Source organism: Pseudophryne corroboree, chromosome 6, assembly GCF_028390025.1.
Source record: "Pseudophryne corroboree isolate aPseCor3 chromosome 6, aPseCor3.hap2, whole genome shotgun sequence".
Taxonomy (NCBI): domain Eukaryota; kingdom Metazoa; phylum Chordata; class Amphibia; order Anura; family Myobatrachidae; genus Pseudophryne; species Pseudophryne corroboree.
In genome coordinates, this window is record NC_086449.1 from 673,753,672 (window position 1) to 673,781,060 (window position 27,389).

General features: G+C 48.5%; 1 protein-coding gene across 3 annotated transcripts in view; it reads right to left on the reverse strand.

The window, feature by feature from the left end:
• SPDL1 (spindle apparatus coiled-coil protein 1) overlaps positions 1 to 27,389 on the reverse strand; it is a 407,460-nt gene that overhangs the window by 128,242 nt on the left and 251,829 nt on the right. For all 3 annotated transcript variants that reach the window (XM_063928265.1, XM_063928263.1, XM_063928264.1), the window contains exon 7: positions 13,218 to 13,328. In XM_063928265.1, the coding sequence (XP_063784335.1) occupies positions 13,218 to 13,328 (111 nt within the window). The remainder of the gene's footprint in view (positions 1 to 13,217; positions 13,329 to 27,389) is intronic.

Below are 27,389 nucleotides of genomic sequence, written 5' to 3' on the forward strand. Positions count from 1 at the left end.
GAGCGTACACAATAAGGGAGGATTTTGAATCCCGGGTAAGACTCATACCAGCCACACCAATCACACCGTACAACTTGTGATCTAAACCCAGTTAACAGTATGATAACAGCGGAGCCTCTGAAAGATGGCTTCCTTCAACAATAACCCGAATTAGTTAACAATAACTATGTACAATTTATGCAGATAATCCGCACTTGGGATGGGCGCCCAGCATCCACTACGGACTCCGAGAAATAGATTTATCGGTAAGTAAAATCTTATTTTCTCTATCGTCCTAGTGGATGCTGGGGTTCCTGAAAGGACCATGGGGATTATACCAAAGCTCCCAAACGGGCGGGAGAGTGCGGATGACTCTGCAGCACCGAATGAGAGAACTCCAGGTCCTCCTTAGCCAGAGTATCAAATTTGTAAAATTTTACAAACGTGTTCTCCCCTGACCACGTAGCTGCTCGGCAAAGTTGTAATGCCGAGACCCCTCGGGCAGCCGCCCAAGATGAGCCCACCTTCCTTGTGGAGTGGGCCTTTACAGATTTAGGCTGTGGCAGGCCTGCCACAGAATGTGCAAGTTGGATTGTGCTACAGATCCAACGAGCAATCGTCTGCTTAGACGCAGGAGCACCCATCTTGTTGGGTGCATACAATATAAACAACGAGTCAGACTTTCTGACTCCCGCTGTCCTTGCAATATATACTTTTAATGCTCTGACAACGTCCAGTAACTTGGAGTCCTCCAAGTCACTTGTAGCCGCAGGCACTACAATAGGCTGGTTCAGATGAAATGCTGACACCACCTTAGGGAGAAAATGCGGACGAGTCCGCAGTTCTGCCCTGTCCGAATGGAAAATCAGATATGGGCTTTTGTAAGATAAAGCTGCCAATTCTGACACTCTCCTGGCAGAAGCCAGGGCTAGAAGCATGGTCACTTTCCATGTGAGATATTTCAAATCCACCTTTTTTAGTGGTTCAAACCAATGAGATTTTAGGAAGTCCAAAACCACATTGAGATCCCACGGTGCCACTGGAGGCACCACAGGAGGCTGTATATGCAGCACTCCCTTAACAAAGGTCTGGACTTCAGGGACTGAAGCCAATTCTTTTTGAAAGAAAATCGACAGGGCCGAAATTTGAACCTTAATAGATCCCAATTTGAGACCCATTGACAATCCTGATTGCAGGAAATGTAGGAATCGACCCAGTTGAAATTCCTCCGTCGGAGCACTCCGATCTTCGCACCACGCAACATATTTTCGCCAAATTCTGTGATAATGTTGCACGGTTACTTCCTTCCTTGCTTTAATCAAAGTAGGAATGACTTCTTCCGGCATGCCTTTTTCCTTTAGGATCCGGCGTTCAACCGCCATGCCGTCAAACGCAGCCGCGGTAAGTCTTGAAACAGACAGGGACCCTGCTGAAGCAAGTCCCTCCTTAGAGGTAGAGGCCACGGATCTTCCGTGATCATCTCTTGAAGTTCCGGGTACCAAGTCCTCCTTGGCCAATCCGGAACCACTAGTATCGTTCTTACGCCTCTTTGCCGTATAATTCTCAATACTTTTGGTATGAGAGGCAGAGGAGGAAACACATACACCGACTGGTACACCCAAGGCGTTACCAGCGCGTCCACAGCTATTGCCTGCGGATCTCTTGACCTGGCGCAATACCTGTCCAGTTTTTTGTTGAGGCGAGACGCCATCATGTCCACCATTGGTCTTTCCCAACGGGTTACCAGCATGTGGAAGACTTCTGGATGAAGTCCCCACTCTCCCGGGTGAAGATCGTGTCTGCTGAGGAAGTCTGCTTCCCAGTTGTCCACTCCCGGGATGAACACTGCTGAGAGTGCTATCACATGATTCTCTGCCCAGCGAAGAATCCTTGCAGCTTCTGCCATTGCACTCCTGCTTCTTGTGCCGCCCTGTCTGTTCACATGGGCGACTGCCGTGATGTTGTCCGACTGGATCAACACCGGTTTTCCCTGAAGCAGAGGTTCTGCCTGGCTTAGAGCATTGTATATTGCTCTTAGTTCCAGAATGTTTATGTGAAGAGACGTTTCCAGGCTCGTCCATACTCCCTGGAAGTTTCTTCCTTGTGTGACTGCTCCCCAGCCTCTCAGGCTGGCGTCCGTGGTCACCAGGATCCAATCCTGTATGCCGAATCTGCGGCCCTCCAATAGATGAGCACTCTGCAACCACCACAGAAGAGACACCCTTGTCCTTGGAGACAGGGTTATCCGCAGGTGCATCTGAAGATGCGACCCTGACCATTTGTCCAACAGATCCCTTTGGAAAATTCTTGCGTGGAATCTGCCGAATGGAATCGCTTCGTAAGAAGCCACCATTTTTCCCAGGACTCTTGTGCATTGATGTACAGACACCTTTCCTGGTTTTAGGAGGTTCCTGACAAGCTCGGATAACTCCTTGGCTTTTTCCTCCGGGAGAAAAACCTTTTTCTGAACCGTGTCCAGAATCATCCCTAGGAACAGCAGACGAGTTGTCGGCATTAACTGGGATTTTGGAATATTCAGAATCCACCCGTGCTGTTTTAGCACTTCTTGAGACAGTGCTAATCCCATCTCTAGCTGTTCTCTGGATCTCGCCCTTATTAGGAGATCGTCCAAGTATGGGATAATTAATACGCCTTTTCTTCGAAGAAGAATCATCATCTCGGCCATTACCTTTGTAAAGATCCGAGGTGCCGTGGACAATCCGAACGGCAGCGTCTGAAACTGATAGTGACAGTTTTGTACAACGAACCTGAGGTACCCCTGGTGTGAGGGGTAAATTGGAACGTGGAGATACGCATCCTTGATGTCCAAGGATACCATAAAGTCCCCCTCTTCCAGGTTCGCTATCACTGCTCTGAGTGACTCCATTTTGAACTTGAACTTCTTTATGTACAGGTTCAAGGACTTCAGATTTAGAATAGGCCTTACCGAGCCATCCGGCTTCGGTACCACAAAAAGAGTGGAATAATACCCCTTCCCTTGTTGCAGAAGAGGTACCTTGACTATCACCTGCTGAGAGTACAGCTTGTGAATGGCTTCCAAAACCGTCTCCCTTTCGGAGGGGGACGTTGGTAAAGCAGACTTCAGGAAACGGCGAGGTGGATCTGTCTCTAATTCCAACCTGTATCCCTGAGATATTATCTGCAGGATCCAGGGATCTACTTGCGAGTGAGCCCACTGCGCGCTGTAATTTTTGAGACGACCCCCCACCGTCCCCGAGTCCGCTTGAGAAGCCCCAGCGTCATGCTGAGGCTTTTGTAGAAGCCGGGGAGGGCTTCTGATCCTGGGAAGGAGCTGCGTGTTGCTGTCTCTTCCCTCGACCTTTGCCTCGTGGCAGATATGAATAGCCCTTTGCTCTCTTATTTTTAAAGGAACGAAAGGGCTGCGGTTGAAAAGTCGGTGCCTTTTTCTGTTGGGGAGTGACTTGAGGTAGAAAGGTGGATTTCCCGGCTGTAGCCGTGGCCACCAAATCTGATAGACCGACTCCAAATAACTCCTCCCCTTTATACGGCAAAACTTCCATATGCCGTTTTGAATCCGCATCGCCTGTCCACTGTCGCGTCCATAAAGCTCTTCTGGCCGAAATGGACATAGCACTTACCCGTGATGCCAGTGTGCATATATCCCTCTGTGCATCACGCATATAAAGAAATGCATCCTTTATTTGTTCTAACGACAGTAAAATATTGTCCCTGTCCAGGGTATCAATATTTTCAATCAGGGACTCTGACCAAACTACCCCCGCACTGCCCATCCAGGCAGTCGCTACAGCTGGTCGTAGTGTAACACCTGCATGTGTGTATATACTTTTTTGGATATTTTCCATCCTCCTATCTGATGGATCTTTAAGTGCGGCCGTCTCAGGAGAGGGTAACGCCACTTGTTTAGATAAGCGTGTTAGCGCCTTGTCCACCCTAGGAGGTGTTTCCCAGCGCTCCCTAACCTCTGGCGGGAAAGGGTATAATGCCAATAATTTCTTTGAAATTATCAGCTTTTTATCAGGGGCAACCCACGCTTCATTACACACGTCATTTAGTTCTTCTGATTCAGGAAAAACTATAGGTAGTTTTTTCATACCCCACATAATACCCTGTTTAGTGGTACCTGTAGTATCAGCTAAATGTAACGCCTCCTTCATTGCCAAAATCATATAACGTGTGGCCCTACTGGAAAATACGGTTGATTCGTCACCGTCACCACTGGAGTCATCGCCTGTGTCTGGGTCTGTGTCGACCGACTGAGGCAAAGGGCGTTTCACAGCCCCTGACGGTGTTTGAGTCGCCTGGACAGGCACTAATTGATTGTCCGGCCGTCTCATGTCGTCAAACGACTGCTTTAGCGTGTTGACACTATCCCGTAGTTCCATAAATAAAGGCATCCATTCTGGTGTCGACTCCCTAGGGGGTGACATCCTCATATTTGGCAATTGCTCCGCCTCCACACCAATATCGTCCTCATACATGTCGACACACACGTACCGACACACAGCAGACACACAGGGAATGCTCCTAACGAAGACAGGACCCACTAGCCCTTTGGGGAGACAGAGGGAGAGTTTGCCAGCACACACCAAAAGCGCTATATATATATCAGGGATAGCCTTATAATAAGTGCTCCCTTATAGCTGCTTTGTTTATAAAAATATCGCCATAAATGTGCCCCCCCCTCTCTGTTTTACCCTGTTTCTGTAGTGCAGTGCAGGGGAGAGACTTGGGAGCCGTCCTGACCAGCGGAGCTGTGAGAGGAAATGGCGCCGTGTGCTGAGGAGATAGGCCCCGCCCCTTTTCCGGCGGGCTCGTCTCCCGCTATTTAGAAAAATTAGGCAGGGGTTAAATATCTCCATATAGCCTCTAGGGCTATATGTGAGGTATTTTTAGCCTTTATAGGTACTCATTTGCCTCCCAGGGCGCCCCCCTCCCAGCGCCCTGCACCCTCAGTGACTGCCGTGTGAAGTGTGCTGAGAGGAAAATGGCGCACAGCTGCAGTGCTGTGCGCTACCTTTAGAAGACTGCAGGAGTCTTCAGCAGCCGATTCTGGACCTCTTCTGTCTTCAGCATCTGCAAGGGGGCCGGCGGCGCGGCTCCGGTGACCATCCAGGCTGTACCTGTGATCGTCCCTCTGGAGCTTGATGTCCAGTAGCCAAGAAGCCAATCCATCCTGCACGCAGGTGAGTTCACTCCTTCTCCCCTAAGTCCCTCGTTGCAGTGATCCTGTTGCCAGCAGGACTCACTGTAAAATAAAAAACCTAGCTAAACTTTCTCTAAGCAGCTCTTTAGGAGAGCCACCTAGATTGCACCCTTCTCGGCCGGGCACAAAAATCTAACTGGAGTCTGGAGGAGGGTCATAGGGGGAGGAGCCAGTGCACACCACCTGATCGGAAAAAGCTTTACTTTTTGTGCCCTGTCTCCTGCGGAGCCGCTATTCCCCATGGTCCTTTCAGGAACCCCAGCATCCACTAGGACGATAGAGAAATGAGGTTTATATTGCTGCCCAGGGCGCCCCCCCTGCACCCTTCACCCTTACAGTGACTACCGTGTGTGAGCTGTGTGGGAGCAATGGGCGCACAGCATTACCGCTGTGCGTTACCTCTATGAAGATCTGAAGTCTCCTGCCGCCTCTGAAGTCTTCTTCCTTCTCATACTCACCCGACTTCTATCTTCCGGCTCTGTGTGGAGGACGGCGGCGCGGCTCTGGGACGGACGGCGAGGGCGAGACCTACGTACCGATCCCTCTGGAGCTCATGGTGTCCAGTAACCTAAGAAACAGAGCCTAACATTAAAGTAGGCCTTTTTCTCTCTCCTCAGTCCCTCGATGCAGGGAGTCTGTTGCCAGCAGGCTCCCTGAAAATAAAAAACCTAACAAATATACTTTCTTTTCAGGAAACTCAGGAGAGCTCCCTGTAATGCACCCAGTCTCCTCTGGGCACAGTAATAAACGGAGGTCTGGAGGAGGGGCATAGAGGGAGGAGCCAGTGCACACCCATACCTAAAGTTCTTTCTTAAAGTGCCCATGTCTCCTGCGGAGCCCGTCTATCCCCATGGTCCTTACGGAGTCCCCAGCATCCTCTAGGACATAAGAGAAAATAGCATTTTAAATACTTACCGGTAAATCCTTTTCTCGTAGTCAGTAGAGGATACTGGGCGCCCGCCCAGTGCTTCGTGTTTCCTGCTTCGTTACTTGGTTAAGTATTTGGTTCAGCTGTTGCTGTTCATGTTCAAGTTTGGTTAGCATTACTTTCCTTTGGTTATGTGTGTCCTGGTTCGAATCTCACCACTGTCTGTGTATATCCTTTTCTCGAAATGTGTCCGGGCACAGAGTCTGGTAGGAGGAGCATAGAGGGAGGAGCCAGCCCACACTATTAAACTCTTAAAGCGTCCATGGCTCCTAGTGGACATGTCTATTCCCCATGGTACTAATGTGGACCCCAGTATCCTTTATGGACTACGAGAAAAGGATTTACCGGTAGGCATTTAAAATCCTATTTTCTGTCCTTGATTAATTATTTCAAGTAATCCACCTGAAAACAATCTGCTTAGACACAGGCTTATCTCTCTAGTAGGCTTCAGAGTACAAAAAGGTAATGTTGGCACACATTTTTTCTCGCACCTCAGGAGGCTATGAGAAAAAAACGTCAGCCACACGGCTACTAGGCATCTAAACGAAGCAACAGCTTAATTGCTCCGTTTTTGTGCCTCCTGGTGGTAGCCACCGGGGTAAAACAATTGAATCATCACCTACGCGTTTTAGTGTAACCATCATATTGATGAGGTAGATGCCACTTCAATATAATTTGAATTATATTGATCAATGCTATTAAGGACTCAAAGTTCTACATTATAATTATGGCTTGTTCTCTTTCAGGGATCCCAGAGTTCTGAAATATTTTATTGTGTGATTTAAAGCGAAAAATATTTAAATTAGCGTCTATTATAACATGAATTTTGTTCTATTGTATAATCAATAAGTATTGTCACATTTCATATTTAAACTGCAGCATCACCTATAGGATTTTTATTGAACAGTAGATTTTAAATGTCATGCTCTTTTGGCTTCTTTTTTTATAAAAACTCTTGTGTCACAGAAAGTCCTATTGTTTCTGAGAGTAATTAGTGAAAACGGATTCCCAGCAGATCAGTGGCTATAGAGGGAGAAGAGTTACACATTCTTATAGTGTCAAAACTATTGCTCGGGCCATCTATACTCACCGGTAATTCTATTTCTCGTAGTCCGTAGTGGATGCTGGGGACTCCGTAAGGACCATGGGGAATAGCGGGCTCCGCAGGAGACTGGGCACTCTAAAGAAAGATTAGGTACTATCTGGTGTGCACTGGCTCCTCCCTCTATGCCCCTCCTCCAGACCTCAGTTAAGGAAACTGTGCCGGAAGAGCTGACATTACAAGAAAAGGATTTGGAATCCAGGGTAAGACTCATACCAGCCACACCAATCACACCGTACAACTTGTGATAACCTTACCCAGTTGACAGCATGAACAACAACTGAGCATCACTCAAAAGGATGCCACATAACAATAACCCTTTATTAAGCAATAACTATATATACATGTATTGCAGAAAGTCCGCACTAGGGACGGGCGCCCAGCATCCACTACGGACTACGAGAAATAGAATTACCGGTGAGTAAAATCTTATTTTCTCTAACGTCCTAGTGGATGCTGGGGACTCCGTAAGGACCATGGGGATTATACCAAAGCTCCCAAACGGGCGGGAGAGTGCGGATAACTCTGCAGCACCGCATGGGCAGACACAAGGTCCTCCTCAGCCAGGGTATCAAACTTGTAGAATTTTGCAAATGTGTTTGAACCCGACCAAGTATCAGCTCGGCAAAGCTGTAATGCCGAGACCCCTCGGGCAGCCGCCCAAGAAGAACCCACCTTCCTTGTGGAATGGGCTTTTACTGATTTTGGATGCGGCAACCCAGCCGCAGAATGAGCCTGCTGAATCGTGTTACAGATCCAGCTAGCCATAGTTTGCTTTGAAGCCGAAGCACCCAGCTTGTTGGATGCATACAGGATAAACAGCGAGTCAGTTGTCCTGACTCCAGCCGTTCTGGATACATAAATCTTCAAAGCCCGGACTACGTCCAGCCACTTGGAGTCCTCCAAGTCACGAGTAGCCGCAGGCACCACAATAGGTTGGTTCAAATGAAAAGATGATACCACCTTTGGCAGGAATTGCGGACGAGTCTGCAATTCTGCCCTGTCCATACGGAAAACCAGGTAGGGGCTTTTACATAACAAAGCCGCCAATTCTGACACACTCCTAGCCGAGGCTAAGGCCAACAGCATGACCACTTTCCACGTGAGATACTTGAGCTCCACGGTCTTCAGTGGCTCAAACCAGTGGCATTTCAGGAAACTCAACACCACGTTAAGATCCCAAGGTGCCACTGGTGGCACAAAAGGGGGGCTGAATATGCAGCACTCCCTTAACAAACATCTGAACCTCAGGCAGTGAAGCCAATTCTTTTTGAAAGAAAATGGATAGGGCCGAAATCTGTACCTTTATGGACCCTAATTTTAGGCCCATAGTCACTCCTGACTGTAGGAAGTGCAGGAATCGACCCAGCTGGAATTCCTCTGTAGGGGCCTTCCTGGCCTCACAGCAAGCAACATATTTTCGCCATATACGGTGATAATGCTTTGCCGTCACGTCCTTCCTAGCCTTTATCAGCGTAGGAATAACTGCATCCAGAATGCCTTTTTCCGCTAGGATCCGGCGTTCAACCGCCATGCCGTTAAACGCAACCGCGGTAAGTCTTGGAACAGACAGGGCCCCTGTTGTAACAGGTCCTGTCTGAGAGGCAGAGGCCATGGGACCTGTGTGAGCATTTCTTGCAGTTCCGGGTACCAAGTCCTTCTTGGCCAATCCGGAGCAATGAATATTGTTCTCACTCCTCTTTTTCTTACAATTCTCAGCACCTTTGGTATGAGAGGAAGAGGAGGAAACACATAGACCAACTGGAACACCCACGGTGTTACTTGTGCATCCACAGCTATCGCCTGAGGGTCCCTTGACCTGGCGTAATACCTTTCTAGCTTTTTGTTGAGGCGGGACGCCATCATGTCCACCTGTGGCAGTTCCCACCAATTTGCAATCTGTGTGAAGACTTCCTGATGAAGTCCCCACTCTCCCGGGTGGATGCCGTGCCTGCTGAGGAAGTCTGCTTCCCAGTTGTTCACTCCCGGAATGAACACTGCTGACAGTGCGCTTACGTGATTCTCCGCCCAGCGAAGAATTCTGGTGGCTTCTACCATCGCCACCCTGCTCCTTGTGCCACCTTGGCGGTTTACATGAGCCACTGCGGTGATACTGTCTGACTGAATCAGAACTGGTTGGTCACGAAGCAGGAAATCCGCTTGACGTAGGGCGTTGTATATGGCCCTTAGTTCCAGGATGTTGATGTGAAGGCAAGTCTCCTGACTTGACCACAGCCCTTGGAAATTTCTTCCCTGTGTGACTGCCCCCCCACCCTCGGAGGCTTGCATCCGTGGTCACCAGGACCCAGTCCTGAATGCCGAATCTGCGACCTTCGAGAAGGTGAGCACTCTGCAGCCACCACAGGAGAGATACCCTGGTCCTGGGGGATAGGGTGATTAACCGATGCATCTGAAGATGTGATCCGGACCACTTGTCCAGTAAGTCCCATTGGAAGGTCCTCGCTTGGAACCTGCCGAAGGGAATGGCCTCGTATGATGCCACCATCCTTCCCAGGACTCGAGTGCAGTGATGCACTGACACCTGTTTTGTTTTTAATAGATTCCTGACCAGTGTCACGAGCTCCTGAGCTCTATCGGGAGATAAACCCTCTTCTGGTCTGTGTCTAGGATCATGCCTAGGAGAGGCAGATGAGCTGTAAGAACCAACTGCGACTTGGAATATATAGAATCCAGCCGTGTTGCCATTACACTTCCAGAGAAAGTGATTCGCTGTTCAGCAACTGCTCTCTTGATCTCGCTTTTATGAGGAGATCATCCAAGTACGTGATAATAGTGACACCTTGCTTCCGCAGGAGCACCATCATTTCCGCCATTACCTTGGTGAATATTCTCGGGGCCGTGGAGAGACCAAACGGCAACGTCTGAAATTGGTAATGACAATTCCGTACCGCAATTCTGAGGTACGCCTGATGAGGTGGATAAATGGGGACATCAAGGTATGCATCCTTTATGTCCCGAGTCACCATAAAACCTCCCCCTTTCAGGCTTGCAATAACCGCTCTTAGCGAGTCCATCTTGAACTTGAACCCTTTCAGGTATATGTTCAGGGATTTTAAATTCAATATGGGTCTGACCGAACCGTCTGGTTTCGGGACTACAACCTGGTCGAATAATAACCCCCTCCTTGCTGAAGGAGGGGAACCTTGACCACCACCTGTTGAAGATACAATTTATGAATTGCAGTTAACACTGTTTCCCTCTCGTGGGGGGAAGCCGGCAGGGCCGTCGGTGAGGGGGCATCTTCCCAAAGTCCAGCTTGTATCCCTGAGACACAATATCTATTGCCCAGGGATCTAACAGGGATTGAATCCACTTGTGGCTGAACTTACGAAGGCGTGCCCCCACCGGGCCTAGATCCACCTGTGGAGCCCCAGCGTCATGCGGTGGATTTTTGTAGAGGCCGGGGAGGACTTCTGTTCCTGGGAAGTAGCTCCATTGCATATTCTACAGGACACGTCAAGCAGAAATCGACATAGCTTTGGCTCTAGGACCCAGTATACTCATGTCTCTTTGGGCATGTTTTATAATTATATATCTATCACTTAAGACAGCATCTTTAATATATATATATATATATATATCTCTCTATATATATATATATATATATATCTCTCTCTATATATATATATATATATATATATAAAAAAATATCTACATGCATACTAGGGTCTCAATCTCTGCTGATAAGGTTACCTGTCCCCGCTGCCACAGCGCTATAAACCCATGCCGACACAATCGCCGGTCTGAGTAGCATACTAGAATGTGCACGCTATCTGCAGGACCCCTGAGAATAGCTAGTGCTACCGTCTGTGCAAAACAGGACACCCTAGGGGAAGATTCTCAACACATCCTGGCCCTAGTGGGGAAAGGATACTGCCTGAGAATTTTTTGTGGGAAGCTGCAGTCTCTTGTCTGGAGATTCCCGCTCTTTTTCCTCATGAGAGGAGGGGAATTTACCTCAGCTTTCTTCCCCTTAACACGTGTACCCTCGTGTCAGGGACAGATGTCAGTGATATGCAAATCATCCTTTATTACAATAATCATATATTGAAAACCTTTCAGCCATCTTGGCTGTAACTTTGCATTATCGTAGTCGACACTGGAGTCAAACTCCGTGTCGATATCAGTGTTTAATATTTTGGATAGTGAGCATTGTGAGACTCTGAAGGTCTCTGTGACATAGGGACAGACATGGGTAGATTTCCTGTCTGTCCCCTAATTTGTTGTGCAATAAATTCACCTTAGCACTTACACATATCCAAACAGGTGTAGTCGTTGTCGACGGAGACACCCTCTCACACACATATTCGCTCTATCTCCTCCTTAGGGGAGACTTTTATCTCAGACATGTCGACACACGCGTACCGACACACCACACACACAGGGGATGCTCTATTTGAAGACCGTTCCCCCACAAGGCCCTATGGAGAGACAGAGAGAGTATGCCAGCACACACCCCAGCGCTATATAACCCAGGGATTACACTACAACTCAGTGTTTACCCAGTAGCTGCTGTATATACAAATTTGCGCCTAAATTTATGTGCCCCCCCCTCTTTTCACCCTTTGTGTACCAGGATACTGCAGGGGAGAGCCTGGGGAGCTTCCTTCCAGCGGAGCTGTGAAGAGAAAATGGCGCTGGTGTGCTGAGGAAGAAGGCCCCGCCGCCCCCTCAGCGGCGGGCTTCTGTCCCGCTTTCTGTGTGTAAAAATGGCGTTTTTTTTTTTTACATATATACAGTGCCTGACTGTATATATGTATTTTATGCAAAAAAGGTACTTCAATTGCTGCCCAGGGCGTCCCCCCCCCCCAGCGCCCTGCACCCTGCAGTGACCGGAGTGTGAAGGTGTGCTGGGAACAATGGCGCACAGCTGCGGTGCTGTGCGCTACCTTAAATGAAGACAGGAGTCTTCTGCCGCCGATTTCGCCGTCTTCAAGCTTCTGTTCTTCTGGCTCTGTGAGGGGGACGGCGGCGCGGCTCTGGGAACGGACGATCGAGGACAGGTGCCTGTGTTCGAACCCTCTGGAGCTAATGGTGTCCAGTAGCCTAAGAAGCGCAACCTAGCTGCAGATAGGTAGGTTTGCTTCTCTCCCCTCAGTCCCACGAAGCAGTGAGTCTGTTGCCAGCAGAAGCTCACTGAAAATAAAAAACCTAACAAATACTTTCTTTTACTAGCAGGCTCAGGAGAGCCCACTAGGAGCACCCAGCTCTGGCCGGGCACAGATTCTAACTGAGGTCTGGGGGAGGGGCATAGAGGGAGGAGCCAGTGCACACCAGATAGTACCTAATCTTTCTTTAGAGTGCCCAGTCTCCTGCGGAGACCGCTATTCCCCATGGTCCTTACGGAGTCCCCAGCTTCCACTAGGACGTCAGAGAGAAAAAAAAAAAAAAAAAAGGACTCACTTCATGACGCTTCTGCCAGCTTTAGAGGGTGCGTCCTCTGGGATCAGTATGATATCCCGGCTGTCGGGATCCCGTCGGTCAGGATACAGATATCAGGATCCTGGCGGTCAGGAGAGAGACGCCGGGATCGAGACAGCCGGGATACTGGTGGCCAATGCACTGTGTCCCCGCGCTGGCTCGCCGCGCTTTTGGCCCGCCGGTATTTCACCGGTTGTCGGAATCCCGACAGCTTGTAAATTAACTACCTCCTCACCCATCCTCTGTCTACAGCCGACCTCAAATGCCACAGGTCATCCTTCAATATGAACAGATTAGTGCACAAATCTACTTGTGCTTTCAAACCCAAGAGGATAACTATATGTCTCATCACACACAGCAGAGTCAGGACTGGCTGGAACTATAAAAAGATTTCAAGTGTAAGCAATCCATACCAAAACTGTGAGAAGTGCTGTTATAACATTATGAAAAAGCATCCGCGATTAATGGGTGTATATATTAAAACAATGAAAGGTTGTTTGCTTTAAGACACATTTATGACAAAGACTAATGCGGGTAAGACATTATTGCTGCAGTCATACCTTCATTCGGTGCATTTGCTGTCTGGAGAAAGCATGCTGTTTCTGAAGAGACTGATGCTGAACTTTCATACTAATCAGTTGTCGCTCCATTTCTGCTCTACGGTCTTCCACCTGGCAAAAAACAAAGTGCAACAGCAAATTAAACTGAAAAAAGTATTCTTGGCAAACATGGGCTCACCCACACCTAATATTAAATGAATGTAACAATAGGGAAGGGCTCTTTCTGCAGCGGGGTACACTGGTATTCCACAGGGAATAACATCGGGGTGTAGAGTAGGATCTTGATCAGAGGCACCAACAGGCTAAAAGCTTTGACTGTTCCCAAGATGCTCAGCGCCGCCTCCTCTATAACCCCACCTCCGTGCACAGGAGCTCAGCTTTTAAGTTGGTGCCTGAAGTGCAGGCAGCTAACAGGCAGGGCTGCTCCAGCAGCCCTAAGAAGAGCTATTTTAAAGAAGATAGAAGACTTCAAGGGCAGCAGCAGAGGCACTCTAGTGCTAGATATCATTCTGATATCTCCTGCTGCAGCTCCATCACCTCCCACAGCGGCGCTGTAAACTCCCGCGTCACTGGTTGCCGGGTACTTACAGTGGAGGCTCCGGTTCTTCACCCAGGGCGCACACACTAACCGAAGTTCTACGGGATCGCGTGACCGCACTCAGGGAGGAGGTAAGAGGATCCCCCAGTCAGCACCCGCTGGAAAACGCGATCCGCCGCAGCCATTAGGAGGCGGGCCACACACGCTGGCGTGGACACTGTGACAGTACAGGGACCCCACTAGACCACCAGGGCATGTTCCGGATACCTCTTCCGATGAAGATGGCGTGTATACTGACCCCACAGACTCTGATCATGGCTCATTCTTCAGATTGATGATGATCCTGAGCCTGCTACTACATCTAAAAACCGGACCGGTTCAAACATCAGAAGGATATTAAATTGGTTTTACCTCATTCTGATCACTTGGTTGATATACGTCAGGAATCCTGGGAGAACCCGGGAAAGAAATTCACTCCGCAGAAGATGCTAACCCACTATCCCCTTGCGGCAGAATTGAGTAAAAATTAGGAAACGCCACCGCCGGTGGATTCGCAAATCGCTTGGCTGGTGGTGTCGTCTGCTCTGCCTGTCACTACAGTCACTTCTCTCAAGAAGCCGACGGATAAGCATGTGGAGGGCTGCTTAAAAGCGACCTATACCCTTGCAGGGGCTGCGCATAGACCCACTATTGCGGCTACTTGGGCCGCAGAAGCTATTGAGGCGTGGGCTCAGGAAATAGAGGCTGAGTTACCGTACTGTTTTTCTGAACATGCCAGACAATGGGGTAAATTTACTAAGATGGGAGTTCTATTTAAGATGGGATGTTGCCAATAGCAACCAATCAGATTCCAGGTATCTTCTAGAAGGTGCTAGATAAATGAGAAGTAGAATCTGATTGGTTGCTATGGGCAATATCCCATCTTAAATAGAACTCCCATCTTAGTAAATTGACCCCATTGTCTCTCTTAGATTGTCACGGCATCTCATGACATTAAAGAAGCAGCTTCAGATGCAGGTGTTCTGGCGGCCAAGGCTGCTATGACATACATCTTGGCTCGCCGTATTCTCTGGTTGCGGTTCTGGGCGGTGGACTTGGTCTCTAAGAAAACCCTGGAGGTGCTTCCGTTTAAAGGAAACATCCTCTTTGGTGAGGATCTCAACAAGATTGTCGCTGACTTGGCGTCTGCTAACACTGCATGTCCACCTAGTACTACTCCTTCGGCCCCGAGTACTTCCTTTCGTTCCTTTCGCTCTCTGGGAAAAGCAAAGGGTCAGGCGTACCCGAAACAGTCTCGCACTTCCAAAACCACCAAGCCCAAACCTAAAAGTGCCTGGGCTGCCAGTCAGCCGACTTCCAAATCTGACAAGCCTGTGGCATGACGGGCGGGCCTCCCCCTGGGGGATCTCAGCGTGGGAGGCCGAATTCTACAGTTCTCCCAGGTATGGTTGGAGACCACTTCAGACGCTTGGGTGCGTCAATTCGTCACTCACGGATACGCTATATCCTTCAAGACACGTTCCCCTCCGCGCTGTTGCCTGATTGACATACCTTCGGATCAGGTGAAGGCAACAACTCTCCGTTTAGTGGTACAATCCCTCCTGGACACTGGAATGGTAGTACCGATGCCTCTGGCTCAGAGGGGCAGGGGGTACTATTCAACGCTGTTCCTAGTCCCCAAACCGAATTGTTCCTCCCGGACCATTCTCAACCTCAAATCTCTGAACAAGTTTGTGAGGGTCTCCAAGTTTCGTATGGAGACCCTTCGCTCAATTGTCCTGGCTTTGGAAACAGGGTACTATGTGGTATCCCTGGATAATAAGATTTTACTTACCGATAAATCTATTTCTCATAGTCCGTAGTGGATGCTGGGACTCCGTAAGGACCATGGGGAATAGCGGCTCCGCAGGAGACAGGGCACAAGAATAAAAGCTTTAGGATCAGGTGGTGTGCACTGGCTCCTCCCCCTATGACCCTCCTCCAAGCCTCAGTTAGGATACTGTGCCCGGACGAGCGTACATAATAAGGAAGGATATTGAATCCCGGGTAAGACTCATACCAGCCACACCAATCACACCGTACAACTCGTGATCTGAACCCAGTTAACAGTATGATAACAACGAAGGAGCCTCTGAAAAGATGGCTCACAACAACAATAACCCGATTTTGTTAACAATAACTATGTACAAGTATTGCAGACAATCCGCACTTGGGATGGGCGCCCAGCATCCACTACGGACTATGAGAAATAGATTTATCGGTAAGTAAAATCTTATTTTCTCTGACGTCCTAGTGGATGCTGGGGACTCCGTCAGGACCATGGGGATTATACCAAAGCTCCCAAACGGGCGGGAGAGTGAGGATAACTCTGCAGCACCGCATGGGCAGACACAAGGTCCTCCTCAGCCAGGGTATCAAACTTGTAGAATTTAGCAAACGTGTTTGCCCCTGACCAAGTAGCTGCTCGGCAAAGTTGTAAAGCCGAGACCCCTCGGGCAGCCGCCCAAGATGAGCCCACTTTCCTTGTGGAATGGGCTTTTACAGATTTAGGCTGTGGCAGGCCTGCCACAGAATGTGCAAGCTGAATTGTACTACAAATCCAACGAGCAATAGTCTGCTTAGAAGCAGGAGCACCCAGCTTGTTGGGTGCATACAGGATAAACAGCGAGTCAGACTTTCTGACTCCAGCCGTCCTGGAAACATATATTTTCAGGGCCCTGACAACGTCAAGTAACTTGGAGTCCTCCAAGTCCCTAGTAGCCGCAGGCACCACAATAGGTTGGTTCATGTGAAAAGCAGAAACCACCTTAGGGAGAAATTGAGGACGAGTCCTCAATTCTGCCCTGTCAGAATGAAAAATTAAGTAAGGGCTTTTATATGATAAAGCCGCCAATTCTGACACACGCCTGGCTGAAGCCAGGGCTAACAGCATCGTCACCTTCCATGTGAGATATTTTAAGTCCACAGTGGTGAGTGGTTCAAACCAATGTGACTTAAGGAACCTCAAAACAACATTGAGATCCCAAGGTGCCACTGGAGGCACAAAAGGAGGTTGTATATGCAGTACCCCTTTTACAAATGTCTGAACTTCAGGTACTGAAGCCAGTTCTTTCTGGAAGAAAATCGACAGGGCCGAAATTTGAACCTTAATGGACCCTAATTTTAGGCCCATAGACAGTCCTGTTTGCAGGAAATGGAGGAAACGACCCAGTTGAAATTCCTCTGTAGGGGCCTTCTTGGCCTCACACCACGCAACATATTTTCGCCAAATGCGGTGATAATGTTTTGCGGTTACATCCTTCCTGGCTTTGACCAGGGTAGGGATGACTTCATCTGGAATGCCTTTTTCCTTCAGGATCCGGCGTTCAACCGCCATGCCGTCAAACGCAGCCGCGGTAAGTCTTGGAACAGACAAGGCCCCTGCTGGAGCAGGTCCTTTCTTAGAGGTAGAGGCCACGGGTCTTCCGTGAGCATCTCCTGAAGTTCCGGGTACCAAGTCCTTCTTGGCCAATCCGGAACCAGGAGTATCGTTCTTACTCCTCTCCTTCTTATGATTCTCAGTACTTTTGGTATGAGAGGCAGAGGAGAGAACACATACACTGACTGGTACACCCACGGTGTCACCAGAGCGTCCACCGCTATTGCCTGAGGGTCCCTTGACCTGGCGCAATATCTGTCTAATTTTTTGTTTAGACATGACGCCATCATGTCCACCTTTGGTTTTTCCCAACGGTTTACAATCAGGTGGAAGACTTCTGGGTGAAGTCCCCACTCTCCCGGGTGAAGGTCGTGTCTGCTGAGGAAGTCTGCTTCCCAGTTGTCCACTCCCGGAATGAACACTGCTGACAGAGCTATCACATGATTTTCCGCCCAGCGAAGAATCCTTGCAGCCTCTGCCATTGCCCTCCTGCTTCTCGTGCCGCCCTGTCTGTTTACGTGGGCGACTGACGTGATGTTGTCCGATTGGATCAATACCGCCTGACCCTGAAGCAGGGGTTTCGCTTGACTTAGGGCATTGTAAATGGCCCGTAGTTCCAGAATGTTTATATGAAGAGATGTTTCCATGCTTGACCACAAGCCCTGGAAGTTTTTTCCCTGTGTGACTGCTCCCCAGCCTCTCAGGCTTGCATCCGTGGTCACCAGGATCCAATCCTGAATGCCGAATCTGCGGCCCTCTAGAAGATGAGCACTCTGCAACCACCACAGGAGAGACACCCTTGTCTTTGGTGACAGGGTTATCCGCTGCTGCATCTGAAGATGCGAACCGGACCATTTGTCCAGTAGATCCCACTGAAACGTTCTTGCATGGAATCTTCCGAATGGAATTGCTTCGTAAGAAGCCACCATTTTTCCCAGGACCCTCGTGCACTGATGCACTGACACCTGGGCTGGTTTTAGGAGGTTCCTGACTAGCTCGGATAACTCCTTGGCCTTCTCCTCCGGGAGAAAAACCTTCTTCTGGACTGTGTCCAGAATCATTCCTAGGAACAGAAGACGTGTCGTTGGAATCAGCTGCGATTTTGGAATATTTAGGATCCACCCGTGCTGACGTAACACTATCTGAGATAGTGCTACTCCGACTTCTAACTGTTCCCTGGACCTTGCCCTTATCAGGAGATCGTCCAAGTAAGGGATAATTAATACGCCTTTTCTTCGAAGAAGAATCATCATTTAGGCCATTACCTTGGTAAAGACCCGAGGTGCCGTGGACAACCCAAACGGCAGCGTCTGAAACTGATAATGACAGTCTTGTACTACAAACCTGAGATACCCTTGGTGAGAAGGGTAGATTGGGACGTGGAGATAAGCATCTTTGATGTCCAGAGACACCATATAGTCCCCTTCTTCCAGGTTCGCTATCACCGCTCTGAGTGATTCCATCTTGAATTTGAACCTTTTTATGTAAGTGTTCAAGGATTTCAGATTTAAAATTGGTCTCACCGAGCCGTCCGGCTTCGGTACCACAAACAGCGTGGAATAATACCCCTTTCCTTGTTGTAGGAGGGGTACCTTGATTATCACCTGCTGGGAATACAGCTTCTGAATGGCTTCCAGAACTGCCTCCCTGTCGGAGGGAGACTTTGGCAGAGCAGACTTCAGGAACCGGCGAGGGGGAAACGCCTCGAATTCCAGTTTGTACCCCTGCGATACTACCTGTAGAATCCAGGGATCCACTTGCGAGTGAGCCCACTGCGCGTTGAAATTCTTGAGACGGGCCCCCACCAAGCCTGAGTCTGCTTGTAAAGCCCCAGCGTCATGCTGAAGACTTGGCAGAAGCAGGGGAAGGCTTCTGATCCTGGGAAGCGGCTGCATGGTGCAGTCTTTTTCCCCTTCCTCTGCCCCGGGGCAGAAAGGAATGGCCTTTTGCTCGCTTGTATTTATGGGAACGAAAGGACTGAGTTTGAAAAGACGGTGTCTTTTTCTGTTGATGTGAAGTGACCTGGTGTAAGAAGGTGGACTTTCCAGCCATTGCCGTGGCCACCAGGTCCGAAAGACCAGCCCCAAATAACTCCTCCCCTTTATACGGCAATACTTCCATATGTCGTTTGGAATCCGCATCCCCTGACCACTGACGCGTCCATAACGTTCTTCTGGCAGAGATGGACATAGCACTTACTCTTGATGCCAGGGTGCAAATATCCCTCTGTGCATCACGCATATATAGTAATGCATCCTTCAAATGCTCTATAGTTAACAATATATTGTCCCTGGTTTTATAGATGGTTGTTTGGGGAATCCGTTGGCGCTCCAAATGATCTCTGCTGCCTCCTACTTTTATCCCGGATCTATCCCAGAAGATCCAAAAGGAAATATGTAGACAGTGGAAAAAGTGGAAAAAGAGGGATGGCGCTGAGAATAAATCGCTAATACTTATCTGAATATCAGGATGTGCTGATATTGTGAGCGGTCTTCCTTCTCCTTCTGTTTTCTTTGAAGGTAATCTTCCAAAGAATTTCGGGTGGTGTATGTAAATAGAAAAATTGGAATAACTAGGTTATATTCTAGTTCCAATTTATTCTATGTGAATTATACGATATTATTTTATTGCCAGATATACCTAGCTTACACAATAAATAGTAAGTCACAGCACATAATGGTTTCTTTAAACGGTGATTGGAGCTGGAAGGTCTCTCAATCAGGCGCACTTTTAGAGTGAGTGCCTACCTCCACTTACACTATGACAATAGGTGGTAAACTTGTAAAGGTATCTTTTTTTCTCAAATTCGTATCTGGTTCAATCTTAACTCCAGATGATATTAAGAATACATAGACATGGATATCTCCAATGCGTAGCTAACTTACACTCGTTAGGTGCAATTTCCTCATGTAAAGGTATCTTTATAAGTGTGGAAAGTCGTACCAGTACTCACGATGTTGGTGTGTGTTACATTCGCATCATGGTTTCTTTGTTCTTCATGAAGATAGAGGCTCGTGTATATATATGGTGAATTTTAAAAAATTTATTTAACAGAAATTCTTTTTACAAAAAACAATGATGAGATCCAAAAAAAAATAAAATATTGGCTGCCGGAGGGCACCGCCCGTATTTAGGATTTAGGAAGACCAGCCAAATCTGTACATGGGAACCGGTAACTATGAGACTGAGATAGAAAAATCAGAAATGGTCATACCTTTAATCCAAACAGCGGGCGGTGTGGTGTCCAGCAGGCAATAGTCCTCAGCCGACGCGTTTCGAGTGTGCTACTCTTTTTCAAGGAGTTAAGATTGAACCAGATACGAATTTGAGAAAAAAAGATACCTTTACAAGTTTACCACCTATTGTCATAGTGTAAGTGGAGGTAGGCACTCAGAATATAACCTAGTTATTCCAATTTTTCTATTTACATACACCACCCGAAATTCTTTGGAAGATTACCTTCAAAGAAAACAGAAGGAGAAGGAAGACCGCTCACAATATCAGCACATCCTGATATTCAGATAAGTATTAGCAATTTATTCTCAGCGCCATCCCTCTTTTTCCACTGTCTAAATATATTGTCCCTATCCAGGGTATCAATATTTTCAGTCAGGGAATCCGACCACGCGACTCCAGCACTACACATCCAGGCTGAAGCGATTGCTGGTCGCAGTATAACACCAGTATGTGTGTATATACTTTTTAGGATATTTTCCAGCCTTCTATCAGCTGGTTCTTTGAGGGTGGCCGTATCAGGAGACGGTAACGCTACTTGTTTAGATAAACGTGTGAGCGCCTTATCTACCCTAGGGGGTGTTTCCCAACGTGTCCTAACCTCTGATGGGAAAGGATATAGTGCCAATAATTTATTAGAAATTAGCAGTTTTTTGTCGGGAGAAACCCACGCTTTATCACATACCTCATTCAATTCATCTGACTCAGGAAAAACTATTGGTAGTTTTTTCACCCCCCACATAATACCCTTCTTAGTGGTATTTGTAGTGTTAGAAATGTGCAATGCTTCCTTCATTGCCGTGATCATGTAACGTGTGGCCCTACTGGACATTACGTTCGACTCATCACCGTCGACACTAGACTCCGTATCTGTGTCTGGGTCTGTGTCGACCCACTGAGGTAACGGGCGTTTTAGGGCCCCTGACGGTGTCTGAGACGCCTGGACAGGCACTAATTGATTTGCCGGCTGTCTCATGTCGTCAACAGTTTTTTGCAAAGTGTTGACATTATCACTTAATTGTTTGAACACGATCATCCAGTCAGGTGTCGACTCCCTAGGGGGTGACATCACTAACGCAGCAGCAATTGCTCTGCCTCCACATCATTTTCCTCCTCATACATGTCGACACACACGTACCGACACACAGCACACACACCGGGAATGCTCTGATAGAGGACAGGACCCCACAAGCCCTTTGGAGAGACAGAGGGAGAGTCTGCCAGCACACACCCAGCGCTATATATATATATATATATATATATATATATATACAGGGATAACCTTATATAAGTGTTATTCCCTTATAGCTGCTGTTTATATTGTCATTTGCTGCCAATAGTGCCCCCCCTTCTCTTTTTTACCCTGATTCTGAAGCAGGACTGCAGGGGAGAGTCAGGGAGCCGTCCTTCCAGCGGAACTGTGAGGGAAAATGGCGCTTGTGTGCTGAGGAGATAGGCTCCGCCCCTTCACGACGTCCTTATCTCCCGCTTTTTTGTGTAAAAATGGCAGGGGTTAAAATACATCCATATAGCCCAGGAGCTATATGTGATGTATTCTTTTGCCACCTAAGGTATTATCATTTATATTGCGTCTCAGGGCGCTCCCCCCCAAGCGCCCTGCACCCTCAGTGACCGGAGTGTGAAGTGTGCTGAGAGCAATGGCGCACAGCTGCGGTGCTGTGCGCTACCTTAGTCTGAAGACAGGATTGTCTTCTGCCGCCGATTTCACCGGACCTCTTCGTCTCTTCTGGCTCTGTAAGGGGGACGGCGGCGCGGCTCCGGTGACCCATCCAGGCTGTACCTGTGATCGTCCCTCTGGAGCTAATGTCCAGTAGCCTAAGAAGCCCAATCCACTCTGCACGCAGGTGAGTTCGCTTCTTCTCCCCTTAGTCCCACGATGCAGTGGGCCTGTTGCCAGCAGGACTCACTGAAAATAAAAAAACCGAAATTAAACTTTTATTCTAAGCAGCTCAGGAGAGCCACCTAGCCTGCACCCTTCTCGTTCGGGCACAAAAATCTAACTGAGGCTTGGAGGAGGGTCATAGGGGGAGGAGCCAGTGCACACCACCTGATCCTAAAGCTTTTATTCTTGTGCCCTGTCTCCTGCGGAGCCGCTATTCCCTATGGTCCTTACGGAGTCCCAGCATCCACTAGGACGTCAGAGAAATACAGGATGCTTACCTGCATATCTCTATTGCCATGTCACATCAGCAATACCTGCGGTTTGCTATTTGGCAATCGCTATTATCAATTCCAGGCCTTACCGTTTGGTCTGACCATGGCTCAGCGAATTTTCACCATGGACATTATTGCAGTTATGACGGCTTCACTCCGCCATCGGGGCATGCGGATCCTGCCGTATCTGGACGATCTGCTGATCCTGGCCAATTCCCCAGAAGTTCTCCTCCGTCATTTGGATCTGACGGTCCAGTTTCTGCAAGCCCACGGGTGGCTCATCAACTGGAAGAACTCAACCCTGGTCCCTACCCAGAGCATGGTGGATTTGGGAGCGTTGTTGGACACACACAACCAGAGGTTGTTTTTGTCACAGGAGAAAGTCCTCAAGATTCAGGACAAGATACGTTGCTTCCTCTCTCGTCCGCGTGTGTCAATACACTTGGCGATGCAAGTACTAGGTCTCATGGTGTCGGCTTTCTACATGGTGGAGTATGCTCAATTTCATTCCCGCCCTCTGCGGAAACTGATTCTTGCTAAGTGGGACGGCCTGCCTCATCGGATCAGGTCTCAAATGATCTCCTGGTTTCCGGAGGTCGGTCTGTCACTGACCTGGTAGCTGTAGGACCATCGATTGAGCAGGGGTTGTCCCTTCTGGATATCCAACTGGGTCCTTCTGATGACAGATGCCAGTCTGAGGGGTTTGGGCGCGGTGTTGGAGCAACACTCTTCAGGTTCGGTGGACAAAGAAGGAGTCTCTTCTCCCGATAAACATTCTGGAATTGCGGGCAGTGTTCAATGCTCTGAAACTGGCCTGGTATCTGGTACTTAACATGCCTGTTCAAGTACAGTCAGACAACGCCACCACGGTGGCGTACATAAATCATTAAGGCGGCACTCGAAGCCACATGGCAATGTTGGAAGTGTCAAAGATTCTTCAAATGGGCGGAACGCCATCTGCCAGCCATATCGGCAGTGTTCATTCCGGGGTCCTCAACTGGGAAGCGGACTTCCTCAGTCGTCAGGACGTACACGCTGGAGAGTGGAGCCTTCATCCAGAAGTATTTCAACTCCCAGTGGAGCAAGAACAAGGGATCCTCGTGGACACACTGGAAATTCCATGAAACTTTCGGCTGCCGTACGTGTTCACTCCGGTGTCACTCTTGCCCAGAGTGGTGAGGAAGTTCAAGCAAGAAGGAGGAATCCTTCTTCTAATAGCTCCAGCGTGGCCCAGGCGGCATTGGTTCTCAGAGCTACAGGGTCTCTCGCTAGAGCGTCCTCTTCTGCTTCCGCAACGACCAGACCTCCTCGTTCAGGGCCCTTGTGTTTACCAGGATTTGGCCTGACTGGCTTTGACGGCGTGGCTCTTGAAGCTTCTGTACTGAGGGCCAAAGGATTTTCTGAGGCGGTCATTCAAACTATGTTGATGGCCCGTAAGCCGGCTTCTGCTCGGATTTAGCATAGGGTCTGGAATTCTTACTTTGCTTGGTGCGCACCTAACAATCATGAAGTTTACAGGTTTAGTACACCCAAACTATTGGCCTTCCTACAACAGGGTCTGGACTTGGGCCTTCGGCTGGCCTCCCTCAAGGTTCATATTTCTGCCTTGTCGGTATGATTTCCGAGAAATATTGCGACTCTGCCTGATGTTCATACATTCACTCAGGGTGTTGTACGGATTCAACCTCCCTATGTCCCACCTGTGGCTCCTTGGGATTTGTCGTGTGTTCTGGAGGCTTTGCAAGAGTCTCCGTTTGAACCTCTTGAATCTGCGGACCTTAAGTGGTTTTCCCGCAAGGTCTTGTTTCTGCTGGCTATTGCCTCTGCTAGACGAGTATCAGATTTGGGTGCCTTGTCTTGTTGGTCCCCCTATCTGATTTTTCACTGTGACCGGGCGGTTCTTCGAACGCGCCCTGGTTATCTACCCAAGGTGGTGTCTTCTTTCCACCTTAACCAGGAGATTGTGGTTCCTGCATTTGTCCCTCCGGATTTATCCTCCAAAGAGCGGTCTTTGGATGTGGTACGGGCTCTCCTTATCTATGGGAAGAAGACTGTTTGGTTTTCACAAATGTGGCTGGCCTGCTAACAAGCAGACCTTTACCAGATGGATTAGAATGGTGATTGCTCATGCTTATGTACAGGCTGGCCTTCCAGCTCCTGCTACCATAAAAGCCCTTTCTACTCGGTCTGTTGGACCTTCTTGGGCGGCTCACCATGGTGCGACCCTTGAACAATTGTGCAAGGCAGCTACGTGGTCCTCAGTGAACATAAGGTTCTATGCCTTCGATACTTCCACCTCCCAGGATGCTTCCTTTGGACGCTGGGTTCTTGTGCCCGCTACAGTGCATCCCATCCCATATGGAACTGCTTTAGGACATCCCCGATGTTATTCCCTGTGGAATAACAGTGTACCCCGCAGCAGAAAAGTAGACTTATGGTAAGAACTTACCCTTGCTAAATCTTTCTGCGAGGTACACTGGATTCCACAGGGCGTCCACCCTGACGCACTTAGCTTCTTTGGGTTGTATGGCATACCTTCTCCTGTCGTGAGAATGTGGTGTACATGGCCACTAATGGCTGTCGTCTCTTTTGCCTGCTACTGCATTGGACTGGTTAACGAAACTGAGCTCCTGTGCACAGAGGCGGGATTATAGAAGAGGCGGCACTGAGCATCTTGGGAACAGTCAAAGCTTTTAGCCTGTTGGTGCCTCGGATCAAGATCCTACTCTACACCCCAATGTTATTCCCTGTGGAATCCATTGTACCTCGCAGATAAAGATTTAACAAGGGTAAGTTCTTACCATAAATCTCCTTATTTGTGCCATGAAGAAATCTAGTGTCCTTTAAAATGGTTAGAATACATGGATGCACACCACACCAAAATTAGGACATTTTTTTACAGGACAATCTTGCTTAGTTGGTGAATACTTATTAAAGCTGGGCATACACTATACAATTATCTGGCAGACAAACTGTTGAATCTGGCTGGCTGGAATGAAAATCAGGTAATGTATGGGAAACGGACAAAAATTGTAATTTAATACCTACCGTAACTCCTTTTCTTGTAGTCCGTAGTGGATACTGGGGAATACTAGATTACCATGGGGTATAGATCGGGTCCACTGGAGCCTGGCACCTTAAGAACTAATAGTGTGTCCTGGCTTCTCCCCTCTATGCCCCTCCTAGCAGACTCAGTCTAGGAAACTGTGCATGAGGAGACGGACATACTTTGAGAGAAGGATATAACACAAAAGCGGTGAGGTAACGAACCAACACACAAACAATAAATTAGCAGAGCTAACCAGAACAGAGGAAAGCAACGCTAACTATGGAAGGATAGCAATGCGAATCAAACATGGAGCAGGGAAAGCAACAGCAAACCCAACCATAACACTTACAACCAGGTAAGCAGAAACGCTGCACTGAAGTGGGCGCCCAGGATCCACTACGGACTACAAGAAAAGGAATTACCAGTAGGTATTAAATTCCAATTTTCTCTTATGTCCTAGTGGATACTGGGGAATACTAGATTACCATGGGGACGTCCCCAAGCTCCTGGAATGGGTGGGAGAGTGCTGAGACCCCTGCAAAACCACCTGACCAAACTGAAGGTCATCTTTGGCCAAGGTGTCAAACCTGTAGAATTAAACAAAGGTGTTCACACTGGACCAAGTTGCTGCACGGCACAACTGTAATGCTGAGCCGCCCCGCCCAGGAAGAACTCACCGACCGTGTGGAGTGGGTCTGAACAGAACTTGCAGTGGCAGAGCCGCCGAAGTATAGTCTTGTTGAATAGTCAATTTGAGCCAAAGAGCAATGGACTGTTTGGAGGCAGGACGACCAATTTTCTTAGCATCATAAAGGACAAAAAGTGAGTCAGACTTCCTGTAACAAGCCGTCCTTTTGTTGTAAATCCTCAAAGCCCGTACAACATCCAGGGACTTTGGAGCAACTGAAGTGTCGGACAAGACTGGAACTATAATAGGCTAATTCACATGAAAGGCCGGTATACCACTTTCGGCAAAAACTGTGGGCGAGTTCTGAGCTCCGCCCTATCCTCATGAAACACCAACTAAGGGCTTTTACATGACAAGGCCCCCAATTCCAACACATGCCTGGCCGAAGACAAGGCCAGTAACATAACAGTCTTCCACGTCAGGCATTTCAAGTCAACTCTCTGCAAGGGTTCAAACCAACCCGACTGTAGAAAGGTCAACACCACATTGAGGTACCAGGGAGCGTGGGAGGAACAAATGGTGGCTGAATGTGCAACACCCCCTAAAGAAAGGTCTGTACTTCAGGAAGTACCCCCAGTTGTTTCTGAAAGAAGATAGAGCTGAACCTTGATGGAGCCTAATTGTAGGCCCTTATCCACTCCTGTTTGAAGAAACAGTAGAAACCGGCCCAGAGGGAATTCTACAGGAGAACATTTGACCCTCACACCAAGAAACATAATTCTTCCAAATACGGTGGTAATGTTTGGAGGTAACCACCTTAAGGGCCTGAACCATAATGGAAACCACCTTTGATGGAAGACCCTTCCTGGTTAAAATGTCCCTCTCAACCTCCAGGCCGTCAAACGGAGCCGCTGTAAGTCTAGATAGATGAAGGGTCCTTGTTGACGAAGGTCCTTGAGAAGCAGCAGAGGCCAGGGTTTCTCCAACAACAGGGTCAGGAGGTCCGCATAACAGACCCACCGAGGCCAATCCGGGGCAATGAGAATTGCCTGAACCCTTTCCTTTTTGAATCTTTTCAGAACTCTTGGGAGTAGAGGAATCAGAGGAAATGGGTAAACCAAGTGGTAATT